Source organism: Spermophilus citellus (assembly GCF_964194105.1).
Source record: "Spermophilus citellus genome assembly, chromosome: 5".
Classification (NCBI taxonomy): domain Eukaryota; kingdom Metazoa; phylum Chordata; class Mammalia; order Rodentia; family Sciuridae; genus Spermophilus; species Spermophilus citellus.
Window position 1 is genome coordinate 154,179,969 of NC_138186.1, and position 19,321 is coordinate 154,199,289.

The window sequence follows — 19,321 nt, forward strand, 5'->3', positions numbered from 1 at the left end:
GAGGCTCTAGGCAACTTAGGGAGACCCTGTCTCCAAAAAAAAAAAAAAAAAAGGCAGGAGATGTAGCTCAGTGGTAAAATGCCCCTGGGATAAATCTCTAGGACCAAAAGAAAAATAAAGGTAATAATAGACGCTTTCACAGCTCTTCTTATGCAGAAGAACTAATAACTAAGAAAAGGCTAATCAAATAGGGTTAGAACATTACCTGTATTCTATAGAAATTACAAATTTCTCTGCATGATTTATTTCTTACTGGGTAAATGAGAGTAATGGTAAATTTTCTCTGTGACTCAATAGACTAGGGTATGAGAACCCTCACATTTAACACAAAAGGTTATTGGTGGAAAGTTGAATGAACTAACATTAATCATGAAATACCTTAAAACAAACTTTAACACTATGCTGAAGTTGTTCTCCATTCATCAGCTGGTGATAAGTCCAAGACACCTGGGCCCTCACTTCTAGTGCCGGGTGGAAATGGCATACAGCACTGAGCCCTAAGAATACTACACACACACACGTATGGTGTACATATATGTATGTGTATATGTATATATGTTGTACATTTATGATACATATATACCTATGGTAAAGTTTAATTTATAAATTAGGAAACATAAAAGATTGATAACTAATAAAAAATAGAACTATAGCAATATATAACAAGAATAAATTTTTTTAACGTTTAGTGCTACAAATTTCCATTTAATTACTTATTTGTTACATCTCACAAACCTTGATATTTTATTTTCATTCACTTCAAAATACATCCTAGTCTAGCTTTTGATTTATCTTTACTCTAAGGATTATTCAGAAGTTGTTATTTAGTTTCCGAATATTTAAAGACTTTCTAGTTATTTTTCTCTTACTGATAACTAATTTAATTCCACTGTGGTCATAGAGTATGCACGAAAGATTTTGAATCCTTGGCTTATTTACTTGTTTTACAGCCCAAAAAATGGCTGACCTTGGTAAGCATTCTATGTATACCCAAAAAGAATATGTGCGACTCTTTGGTTGGGTAAAGTGTTAAATAAGTCTTCATTAGGTCAACTGAATAACAGTTTTGTCTATGTACTTATTTTTTATCTACACTCTGGTAAACGTTTAGAGAAAGATGCTGAAATCCTTAACTACAATTATGGATTTGTCTATTTCTCACTGCAGTTCTATTATATGCATTGTGCCAGTGTGTGCGCATGCGCACATATTGGTCACCTTCTGAACGAATTTAAGATCCAAAACATCTGACACTTTATATACCACCATCATTCCTTGCAGGCATATATTTATGGGAAAAACAAATTTATAAATAAATTTTGAATTTATTTATAAATTTTAAAATCAATATACAATACTCCTATGAATATGTCAAAATTTAACCAGTCTTCTATTTCTAGACATTTTGATTGTTTTTAATTGTTCACTATAAAAGACTAAGATTATCAACTTATGGCCATATCTTTTTTCATATCTGAATTTCTGTAAAGAAAAACAAGAAAAAACTTGCAAAAGTGGAATTGTTCAGACAAAACACTTGTAAATGTTTAAAATTTATGAACCATCCTGCATAACTGCTCTCTGTAACTTAAATGAGAACATTTAAATTACATTCAGTAGTGTGTATTTTTTTGGGGGGGTGGGTTCTGCTATAATTAAACTTCCTCAGAAGGTATCTGAAAAATCAGAAATAACAAAGCAATCACCTTCTACCTTTAATAATGTGGATGCCCGCTAAGCCATTGAGGGCACAAACTAGTTGCCGATGTGCTTCTTCACACTCGGTTCCACATTTCTTCTGCAAAGATGTCAGTAGCTCTTCCATTGTCATCGTGCTTAAAGAAAAGGCAGATTGTTAAAAGCTAGAAATGAAATCCCAACTATTAATTCAGTGGGAGAGTTACATCATGCAAGATGAATATCACAGGACTCTTACAAAGAGTCTATATGATACCATTACAGCATTTTTCTCTTTAGCTCCATTTTACCATTATAGCTTGTTAATTTAATTATTTTGTACTCTAAAAGCAGACTTTCTTCTATCTGATCCCATCATTCTTTAAAATTTTCCCTATTTAGTCAAGGGAGAAAGGAACTAGAAAAATATTCCTCAAATACAAAATAGAATATGATATATTTGAATGCTAGGCGCCATGGCATACATCTGTATCCCAGTGGCTCAGAACCCTGAGACAGGAGGATCATGAGTTGAAAGCCAGCCTCAGCAACTTAGCAAGGCCCTAGGCAATTCAGTGGCACCCTATCTCTAAAATTAATTAATCTCCTTATATCTTTTAGTATGTAATTTAAAAAAATCCTTCAAGAATAAGGTCAAATGTCACTTCCACCAGAAAGCTATTGAATTTTCACCATGCAATAAAATTGTTTCCATAGGGCTTTGTATTTTTTATGATATTTATCATATATGCCTTATATTGAAGATTCTATAATCTTTGATACTTTCCCTATTTGTCTATAATTTACTTAAAGGCAAGAACAAAATCTCATCCTCTTTATATCTCTATGACACCTAAAAGAGTTTCTTTTTTATGCCAGTGCTAAAAATAGGCCATTTCTGAAGTACAGTCTGATTTGCAAAAATATTTCTGGGGTGACAGAGTATTATGGACAGAAATTCCTTAATGATTTTGGAAGGAAAAAAAAATCAAAGAGCTAGCACAATTATAAAGAAACTATTCAATGGCAGTGTAATTCCCTGATGTGGGGAAACTAAGAAATACAATTAAAACAAAAGCCTTTTAAATCTGGAGTACTGCCAAAATAACTCCAATTAAAAAAACAACAACAACTAAAAAAATCCCAACAATGGTCCTAATTCTAAAATAAATTTTAAAAAACATAAAATCATTTTTATTAGATTCTCATTCAAAAATAAGACTTCATACAGAGAAAAACCACTATATGACTAAAAATAACTTGACAACTCAATTTTAAGTCCCTGAATAAAACTGTGGTAACTGCTTAAATATTGTCTGTTTTACAATCTCATAAACCACAGGATAAGGAAATTGATAATAAAACCTTTTTTGCAGTGGCAAGAACTCTCCACGAACAGCCTGTGGATGGCAGCAGGCCTGTCTGAGCCTCAGCAATGGATACAGAATGGAGGTGACAGTCCTTCTGTCCAGGCTGCTGAGCTTTAGGGCCCAGTCGGAAATCTTCCTGAGTTTTACCACTGCATCCTGGCAGCACACTTCATGCTGACGGTGGTAGAAATGTCTTTCCACTGGAGAAAAGTGGAGCCAGTGTATTTCTTCGGTCTGAGGTGGTATCTGGATCTGTAACGAGGAGTTAAAAATAAAAAGACTTTACCCGAAAATTAAACTTTTCATCCCAACTCCATTTTTTTTTTTTTTAACTAATACCCTTAACAGATGAAAACATACTTGGTCAATCACATCTTTCTTTGCAGACCTCCACAGTATCTTGGCAATAAAGCTGTAGAGGAGCTGAGGATTCTTCTTGCAGTAAGGACGATAGAGGAGGTGAACCCACCAGTGTTTGACGCAGTAAGGTTCAATACCAAGAAAGACCACTAAACCAAAAAGATCTAAAAAGAAAAAAGCCAAAAGCACACTAAGAATAACTTTTAAATACTTTTTTGTTACTATTTTAAATAAGTACTCTCATAGACATTACAAAGCTCAAAGTATTTTCTATGAATTTTATCTAAAATTCCTCCTAATCTCAGAGAAAAGCCTAAGACTATAATAAAAAATATAGATGAGACTTACTCAGTAATTCATAGCAACATCTATAGAATAAAAATGTAAAATAAAGAAAAATAAATAAACCATAGTACCCTCATAAAACAACTATTGTTCTTTTCTGATCTAGCAAGCCTTCCATTCTGAGCTTTAGTGCATGGTCATTCTTATATATCTCCTGACTGGGCACATTCAATATTGTATTGTATTTTCCCCTACTTAATATATCCTAATAAGCAGTTTTCCACTTATCTATTTGTGATGAATATTTTAACATATAAAAACTGCTTAGGATAAAATATCAGGTGTGTGGCAGGGGAACTAACAAAAATTATGCAATCAATGAGTGCAAATATAAAAATATTTATATAGAAAATACTAAATGTGGTTTTGTCTTCAAATGAAGAGTATGAGTGAGTGTAATTTGCTTTATGCTTTTCTGTTTTATAAATATGGATAGATAGATACATATATACACACATATATATGTATACATGCACATACATATATTTTTAACAAGGAGCATGTACTCTCTTCAAAGGACATTAAAATTATCTTTAAAAACATGCTATAACCCTTCCTATAATATCTTTTTGAAGATAAGCAACAAATATTTAAGTTGAATCAAGTTACTTTCATGGTTTTTGGGAATGAGTAACATCTGAAAGAATTGATATATCACCTGTCTATATGCAGAAATCTAGATTTATATCTTAGCTCAAATCAATCCCATTACCCATGTGCTACTCCTTCTTTTTTACTTACTTATTCTAATTTGTTATATATGACAGCAGAATGCATTTCAATTCAGAGTACACATATAGAGTACAATTTTTCATGGCTCTGGTTGTACACAAAGTAGAGTCACACCATTCATGTCTTCACACATGTACTTGGGGGTAATGATGTCCATCTCATTCCACCGTCTTTCCTACCTCCGTTCAACCTCCCTTTCCCTCCTTCCCCCCCCTTTTCCCTACCTAAAGTTCCTCCATTCCTCCCATGCACCCCCACCACACCCATTATGGATCAGCATCCTCCTATCTTAGAAAACATTCGGCATTTGGTTTTTTGGGATTGGCTAACTTCACTAAGCATTATATCCTACAACTCCATCCATTTAGCTGCAAATGCCATGATTTTATTCTTTTTTAATGCTGAGTAATATTCCATTGTGTATATATACCATAGTTTATTTACCCATTCATCTACTGAAGGGCTCTGGGTTGGTTCCACAATTTAGCTATTGTGAATTGTGCTGCTATAAACGTTGATGTGGCTGCATTACTACTGTATACTATTTTTGAGTCCTTTGGGTATAGACCGAGGAGTAGGATAGCTGGGTCAAACTGTGGTTCCATTTCAAATTTTCCAAGGAATCACCATACTGCTTTCCATATTGGTTGTACCAATTTGCAGTCCCACCAGCAATATATGAGTGTGCTTTTCTCCCCACATCCTTACCAACACTTATTGCTGTTTGTATTCTTCATAGCTGCCATTCTGACTGAAACGAGATGAAATCTTAGAGTAGTTTTGGTTTACATTTTTCTAATTGCTAGAGATGTTGCTACTCCTTCTTTGTGGTCTAAAAAAGTGTCTCGGATTCTACTTGCCACGATCAAATTTGCAATCTATTACCCAAATATGCCTTTCTTCTAGTATTATTCAGAAGTAAATATTGTCTCCATCTGTGGATTTACACATCAGAAATTTCAGCATCTCCTTATCTATCATCAAGTCTTGTTTTTTTCCTTATCTACTGCTCATTATTTCTTAAGAACAACCCTAGTCTAAATCCAAAGTGCTAGCATAACTTGTCTAGGTTATTTATTACAGCCAATCAACTGACATCCTAATATTCATTCTGCCAGTCTTCTAAACCATTCTCCACATTGCAACTAGTGTTCTTTTGAAATACAAACTAGCCACAAAAGTCCCTAAACCACTGTGTTGAATTCTTTCAATAGCTCCTCCTTTTCTTAAGAAAAATAAATGAGTAAAGTTCTTTATTATGGCTTACAAGGTTTTCTACCATTCCATCTATACCCACCTACTCAGCATCTTAATATATGTTTCCCCCTGTTTGTATTCTAGCCACATTGATCCTCTTTTGGTCTCCTGCTACCTTATGATCTTCATATATTTTTTCTTCCTGTTCCTCTACAACAAGAGAATTCTTCCTTTGCTCTAAACCTAGCTTATGTTTTGGTTCTCAGATCAGTTGTTACTCCCTTCTGCATCCTTAGCACGTGATATCTTCTTTATAAAACCTGTGTTAGTTAGAATTTTGTAATTTTCTCATTGGTGAAAGTTATCTTGATTACAGTTTAATTTTTGTGTAAGTATTTAATAAACATATCTTCCCATCTAAAGTATAAGCTCAATAATATGGGAGACTTTGCCTGTTTATGTTCACCATGATACGTCACAGAAACTAAATGAAATGATAAATGCACTACAAAGAACTCATTCAAAAGTCAACAGTTTCAAAGAAACTAAAATAAATAAATGACTACATAAGTCAAAAATAAAAACAAAAGCAAAAGTGGAAGTAGCTATCATTCACTGAATATTTAACATCTGCCAGGTACTGCGTACTAAGTGCTTTATATTCTTTATTATAATTCGTATGGAAAACACATTATTTTACAAATGAGGACAATAAAGATTTGACTGTTTAATCAATTTGTTTATAAACATATAATTAATAAGTCATGATGTGAACCTAGGTTTAGATATTCCCAAAGCTTTGAAGTGTAGGCAGGTTTCTTGCCTACTTGACTTTGCAAGTAGATTGACAGTATTTCAGCTGGCTATCAGCCACACAGTAAAGGCCTGGCAAATTATGGAATGAAAACACTTTACCTTCATTTCCTTGTTCAATATGTGGCCAATTTGAGATTTGTAATATTTCTTAGTTATTGCTAATTAATAGATCATTAAGTATAATTTATCTCTATGAGTTTAGGTTTTCAACTGAGGCAGACGTGAAAGGGTGCAATTTTGCTCCCTAAGGGATACTTGGCAACATCTGAAGACATTTGTTATGATTAGATGTAAGGTGTCCCCCAAAAGCTCATGTGTGAGTCAATGCAAAAGGGTTTAGAGGTGGAATGACTGGGTTAAGAGAGCCTTAACCCAATCAGTGTGCAAATACTACTCTAAGCAGGAAGTGGTTGGAGGAGTTGGATTCCTAGGGATGTGTCTTTGGGGTTTATGTTCTGTTGAGCGGAATTCTCTATTCCTCTCTCTCTGATATAACATAGTAAGTCACGGGCAAACTAACAATCTCAATATAACGACTACAAAAAAAATATATATGATTTTTAGAATATATCAAGTTAAAGAAGCTATAGAGTATGAAAGCAAAGAGGAAAGACAAGCAAAATTCCAGAAAGTTTCAAAAAAGCTGCTTTTTTTAAGGTGACTTGGGTCATGAGGATATTTTGGGTATAATTATTTTATTGTGGAAATAAGAGAGTCATAGGTATGTACATAAGCAAAAACTTTCCAAATTTTACATTTTAAGCAGTTTTATTATATGTCATTTATACCTCAATAAAATTCAAAATACTAAAAAAAAAAACAAAAACCCACTTTTTTTTTCCAGGTCATAGTAATAGAAGTTTTTTTAGCACAGTAAAAAGTTATACAGTTCAAATCAAATGCAACATATGAAACCCTGAATTTTCAGAAAGATAAGTTTGTTTTAGTCAGCCTTTTTGCTGCTGTGACTAAAACCGCCCTGACAAGAACAACTTTAGAGGAGGAAAGGTTAATTTGAGGGCTCACTGTTTCAGAGGTCTAAGTCCATAGGTGGAAGACTGTGGCAGAGGGAAGCAGGTCACATGATGACCGGGAAGCATAGAGAGGCTCTGTTTGCCAGATACAAAATATATACCCCAAAGGCACTCCCACAATGATCCACCTCCTTTAGCCACCTCCTACCTGCTTTCAATTACCTCTCAGTTAATTCCATCCTGGGATTAATCCACTGACTGGGTTAAGGCTCTTATAACCCCAGCATTTCCTCTAAACCTTTTTGCATAGTTTCACACATGAGATTTTGGGGAAGACCAAAATCAAAACACTAAACCATAACAAAAATGAATAAATATTACTGGACTCTAGGTATATTTAAATTTTATATTTTTACATTTTAATGATAACTTTTTAGGAAATTTCTTATATAAAATAACATTTACTTAAAATTTCAAATTTAAATATTCACAACTTGAATAAAGACTTCAATAATGTGGTGGTTTTCTATGAACAAACAGGAGTGAGATTACAATGTGTGTGTGGAAGGGAAGAAACAGAAGAATGGTTGAGGGGATAATAGTATATGAATATACCATGGCAGTATAAAGCCATTAGTATTTTGTAACTTTTACAATTAGTATAACTTTAATCTCACTACTTATGAATTCAGACAATGAACATTATGGTTCCTATTTTAATAAGGCAGCCAAATGCAATTAATTTTTATCCCTGCTTTCTTTTTGGTCAGATCCTTTCTATTTTCTACCTACCACTATGGAACTCACTTCAGACCAGTATCTATATTTGTAATGTAAGTACAATAGTTGCAATAAAGCAATTTCTTTAAAAACAGAAAAATAACCCAAGTTCTATTTGAAAGATATATGCTTGAAGCTATTAGGAGTGAACTCTAAATACACATTCACTTAAAGTATAGATTTTAACAAAACTTAAGCATGATAATATTTTCCCCCTCAAAAACAGTTTTCAAATATATGTAAAATGTGTGATATACACTACCCTCCAATCCTCTCTGCACCGGAGTGCCACTGATGCACCACCGATTAATTCCACTCAAACGCTGGGCCATTTCTGCAGCCTGGTGAGAGAGAAATAGGAAAGAAAAAGAAAGGAAAAAAGTCACAGGAACAACGCAGAAGTCAGGCATACATTTACTCATGAACATAGTAAAGCTATACTTCAGGTGGGACACACTGGCTTTTATTTAACAATTATCATGCTCAATGTTGAATGTCATCAATGGGTCATCTTCCAATACAGTTGTTGTCTTGAATGGAAGGTTGCCAGGTGCCACCCTAAACTGCAGGGGTAGTTTAAGTATGCAGAGAATAAAAAATCTTAAGACTAATACATCTCTTACACTACACTCCAAATGTAAACCTCTGTGGTAGGGGAATATTATACATAAATTCAGCTCAGGTTAAAGACTGGTCAAAGGGAGCAGACAAAATAAAGATAAATGATAAAGGTGGAATCAAAACTCTGACCTCTGAAGTAGAATATTTTTGTAAATATCTGATCTCTTGACAAGTGAAACCAAACTGCCAAAGTCAACTTTGGCTTATCAGAACCAGTATGGTAGACTTTCCTGTCAAGAGAAATTCTTTAAAAAGTCCTTAAATACAGTTTAGTTGATTTGCATCAGATTGACATCTTATCCAAATATTTATGAATATTTTCATATAAAGCAATGACTCATGGAGTATTAAAATAATTCCAAAGGTTTCTAGCACATAAGAAAAAGAAATGTAGGATGTTTAACAGCAAACTCTCAACTAATATCAATACTGTGGGTTAACTATACATTAGGATTTAAACTTTTAAGTACACCTAATTCTGTTTCCCTTTCTTCCCCAGTCCTCAAATGATTTTGCAGACTCTTACTTTTACTGCAGGACATTCAACCATCTGGGCTTCATCAAGACAAATCCTCCACCACTCCACAGCTACTAGGGGGCTGGGAATGGCCATATAGCGCTTCTGGTTCCGTAGGCGACGCCCATCCTCACTATTGCTATGTGGGATATCAACATAGTTTAGTTCTGAACGAAGAACATCATAGGTAATGATAACTATATCCTGCTCTGCCAAAAAATGAGGTTGTAAAAAGCCATGTTTCTTCACTCCTTGATATACCTAAAGAAACAATCAGCACCAACACAGTTATTGCAGAAAAACTTGAAGACAAATGAAATGTTCATTTATTCATATCCTTACCAAGCCCTTTCTATTTGCCAAAGATCATACATGCTATGAGACAGATTTGAATACCTGTCTAAAGAAGGACACATTTCAGTGTAGTGGAAGACAAATAACATGAGCAATGTAAAAGGACCTATAACAAAAGTAAATGGGTTAGCATCACAGTGCTATTCTGTGGCTATTCTATTATATAATATTATATAATATATATTAAAATATAATATAATATATACTACATAACTATTCTGTGGCTGAGAAGTTAAAGTCAGAGAAATTAAAATTTGAGGTATACTTTGAAGAATATTTAGGAGTTCTTGCAGGTGGAAAAAGAAAAAGGAATAACATGATAGGTAGGTAGCAGGAAACAAGAGCTGTGTGAGAACATAATGGTATGAAAAAGTAAGAGCTATTATTTACAAAATGCCTTTAATGTTTCAGACACTATGCTAAGCATTATCTTCAAACTTCAATAACAATTCCATTAGTTGTTGTTCTTACTCCCATGCCACATAGAAACATTAAGTGGTTTACTCAAAACTAAAAGAGGTAAGACTCAATCCAAAGTTTTCCCTATCCACACAGAACAGAGCTTCTCAATGGCAAAAACTATGCTTTCTTTATTACTGTATTTTCTTCTATGCCTAGATAGTGACTGAAATATAAAAAAGCTACAATATTTGCATGGAAAGAACAAAGGTAGAGAAGAGACTTATTGTTAGTAAACAAAATGACTATTTACTATTTGTCTGTACTTTATCATATCATTTAATCTTCATATCAGGTCTGTGACATACCATTTCAGAACTTAGTACAATTTTTGACATATAATAGATGCTCAATAAATATTTTCTGCATAGGTAAAAAAATCTTCAGAGAATGATTCCAGAGCTAAAAAGTCATAGATCAGACAGATAGCTGCAATTACATAATGCTGCCTCTGGGTTGTATTTCTCTCTGAAAGTATAAATGCTTAAACCAACTCTTTTTCATTTATATGGTCAAAAAATTTTTAAAAAGCTTTCACATTTTCATTCTCAAAGTGCTTCTGACTCTGGAGATTCTTAGGTCAGAAAGATAGTCCCCTGTTCTATATTTTATTTTCAGTTTCCTTTTAAAGCTTTGATTTAATATCACTATTATATACCAATAAGTTAATTTGAGGGATAAATAAAAAAAAAGATTACAAAAACTGTTACAAAGAACAAAAGTTTACATCTTTCTATCCCTCTTTAGCCCACACTGCCTCACCAAGACTCGAAGAGATGATGACCTCACATGCCGGTTTATCTCTTCCACCCACTGGTGACAGATGGAACTTGGAGAAATGATCAGAGTTGCCCTTGTTGATACTGGATCCATTGCAACAAGGCAGTGGGGGCAGTAAAACGGCTTAATCTTTACATTCTTCTCTTCATAATTCACACATTTTGCATGTTGCCACAGGTGGCACTTTAGGCACTGCACACGAGGTTTACGGTCTACCTCATCAAGTTCACCACAGATGCACTCAAAGCGATAATCAGAGGTATTATAGGGAATCACAATATTAGAATGTGGCATCTCATTATCAGTAAGGTTCAGAGATTGAGCATGGTCCTCTGTTTCTTGTTCTTGCTTGACTTCGGATACACATGTACTTTCAGACATGGTAATATCAGTAATTCCAGATTCACTAGAGGCTGGACGGTGACTTTGTGAATCAGGATTGACGTTAAGCTGACTTTTTTCTTTTTTTGATGGAATAGGCTTTTTCCTCAATTTAGTATGATTTTTCCTGGTTTTATAATAATAATAGTAAGGATCATCATCATCAGAGGTGTTAGATGGCAAGTATTCAGAATCTGTGTCCTTGTTTCCTGATTTCCTGGATTCTTTCTGAAGTTTCCTTGGACTTCCTACTGTCTGTGAATAAAATATAATTTAATTACCTTATTTGAACACAGCTATATTTTTGAAATTAAACTCACAACTTCATGTACATTCTTTACAAAAAAATTCAGTGGCTAGTCTTTTTTCCTGAGGAGAAATCATTCCTGATAAATGGCTTCTAATCTACTTTTCAGTAGTCTGCAGGGAACCAAGGAGGAGGATCTACTCCTGTACAGTACAATTTGCAAGGAATAAAGATCAGAAGAATAAAGAGAGCTATGACTTTTTGATATTAATCTCTTATAATATGTGTATATTTAAGTCGATAAAATGTACATATCCAAACTCAGGCAATTACAAAAGAACCAAGTTCTAAAAAAAGTAAGTTAATCTACTAAACACTAAAATTAAAAAATAAATTCCTTCTACCTTTCCATTTTCTGCCTGTGTCATCTTGCAATTATTTGGTCCCTGGTCTTAACAGGTCTCAGGATAGTAAAAAAAAAAAAATGATGCAATAGCAATGCCTTATAAGGGTGTATAATACATGGTAGGGGGAGTGTGACAAACAGGTAGGTGACAAGATAGCTTCCTCCAAGCAGTGTCAGAACTAAGATCAAAGAGGAGTTAGGATACTTAACACAGAATCAATGGTATTAACTAGAGGACTTTTTTTTTTTTTTTTTTTTTTTTTTCTGGTGGCAGCAGGACTGATAAAAGCAGTTAACTCCAGTCTTCTATACCACTTGGGGATAACACTATACACTATCTACTGTAGGAAATGAATTTTTTTCCTACTTTTTCTTTTATAGTAACCAAGCCGATGGCTTATTTTGACTTATTATCATTAGTCTTTTACTCATTTGTTGGCAAAAACTCTATTTTCCTAAAATCACATTGAAATTGTTGGATCAATGAAATCAACTTTATAACCAAATGCAAAAATTATAAGATGATAACGTGGAAATGAGAATTTCATATAAAAGATTTGAAATGTATACAATGTAATATGTTAATTTTAGGTATCATAAGTATTTTTTAAAGTATGCACAAACATTTTAACCAATGACAGCAGCATGATGAGAAGAGAGAAATGATCCAAAACTCTGTATTATGTTTAATCAACAATTTTATAATTCACATCTACTTGAGTACTTGTGATGTGCTAAGAATTCTCCTCTAGATTTAATGATAACCAAAACCAAGTTTCTACTTTTTTTTAACTAGCTTTTTTTTTTTTTTAAATCTTTAGACTATGAGAGCTTCTTTGTCATTGTCAAGATGAGATTTGTCAACTTATTCTATAAGACATCACACAGACATATATGTATTTAATAAATGCTCTGGTACCTGTTTTTTTGTTTTATCACATATGTCCTCTTCCTTGTAATTCTTTCCCAATGTAAAAGTCCCAGAGAAACCATGGCCTTTAATCTGTTTCACAAGACCTTCAAAAATTAAACACTTCAGCATCCGTTTCAGAAGACTTCTGTTTCGCTGAACATCATATCTATATATAGAACTGACATACTTGTAGATGGAAAGGATTGAAACTCCTTTTTTCCCATTCATTTCTTTCACAGCTGCCAGGATCATTACCCGCGTAGCTAAATGCAAAAGAATATCCTAACTCAGTCAAAATAAATAAAAGTGAAATGGGAAATAAAACTCAGTTCAGCTTGATCTACATTAAGGACTGTGTTAAGAAAAATATAAATCAAAGATTTATTACTATACAGTAATACTCTGAAGAATATATAATAAAAAATTTATCTCAATATACTAAGAAAAAAATCACTGCAACAGAAATAATGTAGGGAAGAATTACTAAGGTTAATTTATTAGTCTTAAAATACAATAATCAATTCAAAATTATAAAAGAACAGAAAGTGTTGACTTTCTCATAATTACTTAGTATATGCTATCATTAGTTAGGGAAACACTCATTTGCTAACAAGAACCTAATATAGCTATCCTTGTGAATAAACAAAGCTGGGTTCAAATTGTATGCTAAAGAAATTTAAGCAAAAGAGACTAAGCAAGAACTACCTGGATCAAGTCGAACAAATTAATATTTTAAAATTTTTTCTTAAGATACTGACTTGTAATTAAGCCCATTTATATAATGTATAAACAACTATTGAAACAATTATTCGTAACAATTACAAGATATCTCTAAGAACTATAATGAAAATCACTTTAAGAAGGCATTTTAAGAAATATCATACTTACGGGGGCAATGAACTTTTTCTTTTGGTTCAAATTCCATATTCTGGGTTTCCATGGTTTTTACTTTTCCTCCAAAACAATGTGATGGGATGAAATAATTCACCACTTTTCCCTGATACAAACAACATTCAGTAGTCACATATTTGCTTCCAGTATTCTGAAGTGTTTATTAAAATTAATACTCCTTCCATTAAGAAAATGCAAAACAGCTGAAAATAATTATGAAAGAAAGGGCTAAATACACTATTCATACATATAAACCTTATTTTTTATTTCAGAACCTACAATTAGCCATTATTTTTAAAAATATGTACATATTTCGGGACAAGGACTTAAGAGTTTATTTCATCTAACAATCTATTTACTAAGCTACCTATATCTTTTAACAAAGTTCTAATTATTAAAATCTAAAATTTACATATCTGAGATTTGATTAACTTTTTAAAATAGCAATTTTAAGATATTTAATGTTAATGTGGATCTTTGTAGTAGTAACAAAATATTTAAGAAGTCAGTAGTAGTTTCCTTGCCAACTGCTTGGATGCTTGGTAAGTGATCACATATCCTCTTCCTAGTTGGCCAACATCACTTGAGAAAACCCTGCCAGGTCACAAACATCCCATTCTCTGTGCCCACTTGAAGTTAACTAACCACTAATATAAATCATTAGCCACAGAGCGAACAGAAAGTGTTGATTTGAGTGCCAAGCATATGTTCAACAAATGATGCCTTTTGAGAACATATGTCCCTCACTTTCCAAAGCACTACAGTACTCCTCCTACCTCAGGAAGAGTGAGAGCATCTTGTTTGACATCTTGTCTAGTATGCGTCAGAATAAGAGCCAAAACCTCCACTGTCTTTCCAAGACCCATCTCATCTGCTAAGATTCCACCAAGCAACTGTGGCCCAGAATGTGGGTACTCACGGATGATGCTAAAGAGAAAAAAAAAAAAAAAAAAAAAATCAAGCAAAATATATCATAGTAATGTATATAAAATTACACTTTCCTAATTAGTGTTCCTAATGAGAACTGCGAGATGCATAAAAGCCTAAGTTTATTGAAGCTGTATTTGAGCATGTAACAATTCAAATTCATAGATCATAAATGTAAGAACTGTAAATAAATAAATAAAAATAATAATAGTAATAAAAACTGCCTGGGCTAACAAATAAGTTCACAGAAACAAAAGTGGTATTGGTAAATACTCATCATTTTTTCTTTTATAATTAAAAGGAAAACATGTCCTTTTGTGACCCTTATGAATCTGTGAATAAAAATAAATAAAGGGCAATATCTACTGACTAATTATGTTAATGATTCCTAAAACTCTTATAAATTGATATATCTCATGACAAATCTAAAAACTGGCCCATAGTAAACAAAATAACTTTTATTAAAATAAAAATGTCTCTTTAAATCTTGATAACTAAGTTCCTTATGTCTATTATGTTGTATTCATTTACTGAAAAATGACAAGTACTATTTATTCTACATATATCCTATCTATAAAAATGTCTAATAAGACCTTTTGGGTACTGCCAAAACTGAGAACATATGTTACTATTTCATATAGTTTTACATTTAATTATTTTTATTTTCATTTTTTGGAGGTACCATGGATTGAACTCAGGGGCACTTGGCCACTGCGCCATATCCTAGGCCCTATTTTGTATTTTATTTAGAAAAAGTGTCTCACTGAGATGTTTAGCACCTCACTTTTGCTGAAGCTGTCTTTGAACTTGCAATCTTCCTGCTTCAGGCTCCTGAGCCACAGGGATTACAGGTGTGTGCCACCATGCCAAGCTAGTTTTACATTTATTTTTAAATCAAGCACACAAATAAAATTTTGCCTTACCATCCTGTGTAGGGATTATAGAAGAGTTTCAAACCATCAGATGTAACAATCTCTCGCCATAAGTAGTGCAGGGAACTATCTAAAATAAATAAATAAATAAATAACCATAAGAATGAATCTGTTTCTCTTTCTGTTAGTAAGAAGTCCAGATACCCTAGGATACTCATTTTGGAGACCCATGGTGAGAAATCTCAATCAGGAAAAACTACTTAATTAACACATGGGTGAAAAACTAAGGATCCCTCCAAGCCTTTTTTTCTAATAATATTCTTTAATTTTTTTGTTTTGAGCATAAATCCATATAAGCAAGTAATAAAATGAAAAAGTTAACTGTAGCAAATTACACAAGGTTAACAGGAAAAAAAAACCTAATGTATATAACCAATTCCTATCTTGTATATAACCAATTCCTTATCTTGTATAAATCATTCAAGAAGTTCCATTGTTTTAAAATAACTCAGCAGACATATACTAGTACACTAGTACATTTATCTGAATCCTACCTGACCTCTTATGTGGGTCAGAGAGTCAGAAAAGGATTATTTAAGTAAAAAATATCTAAAACTATAATACATAAAAGTACTCAAGTTTGTTTTCATCAGAATCTTCCACCATCTTTCTTCTTAATATTTTAACTTGTTAAAGCCAACTTTCAAGGAGGGAGTGTGCCTCTACTTATTAGTAAAATTCAAGCAATCTTTTGTTGCATTCCTAAGGGATTAACAGATGAAGTAGGAACACAGATGAACAAGTGTTTATACAATGAAAAGATTAAAAGATGAAAAGTTTTAATGAGAATAAGTGACAGAAGAGCTGCTAAATAGTACACACGGATTTAATCAACAAAATGTGGTCTATGGTAAAAAAGAATGAATTATTGATTCACACAGGATGGATATATCTCAACATTATGCCAAAAGAAGAGTATTTCTCCCCAAAATTTATGTTTATTATAATTTCATTCATTGTTTCAAAAATAAGCAGAACTGTGGTCACAGTGGTTGCCTCCTGATGGGGTTGAAGTAGGAAAAATGACTGAGGTTTGAGGAAACTTTCCAGAATGATGGCAATACTTTATATCGGGACTGTCTGATAGAGGTACAATGGGAACTGCACATGTAATTTTTAATTTGTAATTTTATTAATAAATAAAAAGAAGCAACAGGTGGAATAGTTTTAACAGCATATTTTATTTACCCCAATATAACTAAAAAAAAATGTTTTAACATGTAATCAATATTAATATTTTACATTCTTCCTATTTGAAATCTGGTATGAATTTAAACTCAGTACATCTCAATCTGAACAATCATATTTCAACTCTCAAGAGCCATTTGTGGCTTGTGGCTACTTTGGGGACCCTTTAGTTCTTTATTTTAATTGGGTTGCTGGCTATACAGATGTATAGATTTATTAAAACTCATCAAACTATGCCCTTAAGATCAGTACAATTTAATGTATAAAAGTTACACCTTAATAAAACTAATTAAAGAAAAAAATTTTATTTTAGAGAAAAAGTAATATGGTACGTGGGAAACTTTATAGAACTATAATTTCTTCAACAAATAATTAAAAGAAAAAAAACACAATGAGGAGACAAAACCCACATATTAGGAATCTTAACAGAAACCAATTCTGATGTCAGATGTTATTTTTTTTTCAGATTTGAACTGGGTGGGTGGGAGGTAGAGGACAAGAGAATGGGACCAGAGTAGTGGGAATGAACTGCTATTTGTTGTTCAAAATGAAAAGTTAAAAAAAAAAAAAATGAAGTTTGTTAAAAAGTATAAATTTAAACACTGGAAGAAATTACAGCTGTTTGACATTAAGTAAAATAAATATATATAGGAAGAATTCTAAATAGTTAATACACTTCCTATAATCAAGTAAAAATCTCATCTTGAGGTAGTGATAAAGTGTGTGTCTCCCATAAACCTATTACTTTCATGAAAATACTTAATAGGTGAAATTTTATTTCTTTCTTTATTTTGTGGGGCAAAGAATAAAATGCAAATCTAAGAAAATTAGAGATGTATCTCTCACATCTACAAATTTGTTTTCTGTCCTAATATTTAACATCAAATTATGAAGCTTCCGGGCTGGGGATGTGGCTCAAGCGGTAGCGCGCTCGCCTGGCATGCGTGCGGCCCGGGTTCGATTCTCAGCACCACATACAAAGATGTTGTGTCCGCCAATAACTAAAAAATAAATATTAAAAAAAAAAAATTAAAAAAAAAATTATGAAGTTTCCTGTAAAGGAATAGCAAAATTCTCATCTAATCAGATTTTAGAAGCAATTATTAGTTGATAAATCATTTAAATAAATTTCTTGGTTTTTAAAAATCCCAATCAAGATTGTGTTCATTTTGGGAAGAAAAAACTTCCCAAACTTTTCTGAATGAGGAAAGCCACAAATTAACTTTTGTAGATTTCAATTTTGAAGGATTTCTTAAGAAATTATTTTGTTCATAATAATACCCATTCTATCCTATCTTTTCAATGTTCTTTGCTTAATGATTACTGCCAACCCCCACCAATCCCTCTAACCAAGGTGCCTTTTGTTAAGCATCTTATACTTGCCACCAGTAGGAGTGCTTCTGAAATGCTCTTGTTGTAGCATCCAGTTGACAGCCTCTCTCTGGTAGGGTCTCAACACAGGGATTAATGCAGGATGCTGGACATCCACTTGTACAGACAGTGCTTCTTGCTGATGTGCTTGCTTCACAAAGTGATAGAGCTCATCGATGTCCTGTCCCTCTGGCTCACTCTCTGAATCTTCATCATCTTCTTCTAACACATCTGTGTATTCAAAAACAATGTAGTCACAACTTGATTTACCTTTATAACCACACACAATTTTTATCCTAAAAATATACTATGCACTCACTCAATTCAGGTTTTGTTCAGTGTGTTTTACAACTGGAAATCCCTATTAATTCTTCATTCATCAAAAATCTATCTACTTTTCCCGTGGCACTTTCTTTTGTTTCCTCTGGCTGGAATTAAAGTCCTCTGCCCACACAAGATTTTGGATATAACAGTATATCGCAATATTTATGTGTATCTGTCCCTTCACCACTGAGGAAAAAAGGTGGTCTTGTTTTAATAAGTCTTCAGACAAGCTAACATATTGGCCCATTTTGGGTATGTAATAACCATCTCAGGAACTGATTGTGAATATCTTCTGAAGTTTACAAAATGATAACTTATTTCACTTTAACATCATTTCAGATTTGAACTGGATTGGTGGGAAGTAGTGGGGAAGAGAATGGGACAGGCCAGGCACAGGGCCTCACACCTGTAACCCAAGGACTTGGGAGGCTAAGGCAAGTGGTCACAAGTTTGAGGCCAGTCTAGAAAATTTAAAAAGACCCTGTCTTAAAATAAAAAATAAATCAAAGAACTGGGGATGTAGCTCAGTGGTGGACAACCCTGAATCCAATCTCCATTATTGTTTAAAAAATATATATATATATATATTTCCATATGTAAATATTAATTTTTCTATGTATATTAAGTTAAGACAAGAGTTCCCATTCTATTTCTCATGCTAAAAAAGGACAAGCTTTTGGTAGAAGCAGTTGCAAATTAGGAAACAAGTGCTTAAATGTCAATTTGGGAGGAATATCTGATTCATTTGATTCACTCAGT

The 19,321-nt window shown here is 33.0% G+C and overlaps 1 protein-coding gene across 6 annotated transcripts in view; it reads right to left on the reverse strand.

Moving 5' to 3' along the window:
• SHPRH (SNF2 histone linker PHD RING helicase) overlaps positions 1 to 19,321 on the reverse strand; it is a 100,239-nt gene that overhangs the window by 66,984 nt on the left and 13,934 nt on the right. For all 6 annotated transcript variants that reach the window (XR_014022201.1, XR_014022202.1, XM_081295883.1 and 3 more), the window contains 11 exons: positions 18,251 to 18,469; positions 15,671 to 15,749; positions 14,597 to 14,747; positions 13,818 to 13,926; positions 12,936 to 13,192; positions 10,965 to 11,618; positions 9,399 to 9,650; positions 8,514 to 8,592; positions 3,408 to 3,571; positions 3,043 to 3,299; positions 1,714 to 1,835 (listed from right to left, as the gene is read on the reverse strand). Coding sequence is in view for 4 of the 6 variants with exons in the window: in XM_081295883.1 (XP_081152009.1) it covers positions 1,714 to 1,835; positions 3,043 to 3,299; positions 3,408 to 3,571; positions 8,514 to 8,592; positions 9,399 to 9,650; positions 10,965 to 11,618; positions 12,936 to 13,192; positions 13,818 to 13,926; positions 14,597 to 14,747; positions 15,671 to 15,749; positions 18,251 to 18,469 (2,343 nt within the window). In the remaining 2 variants the exon portion in view is untranslated. The remainder of the gene's footprint in view (positions 1 to 1,713; positions 1,836 to 3,042; positions 3,300 to 3,407; positions 3,572 to 8,513; positions 8,593 to 9,398; positions 9,651 to 10,964; positions 11,619 to 12,935; positions 13,193 to 13,817; positions 13,927 to 14,596; positions 14,748 to 15,670; positions 15,750 to 18,250; positions 18,470 to 19,321) is intronic.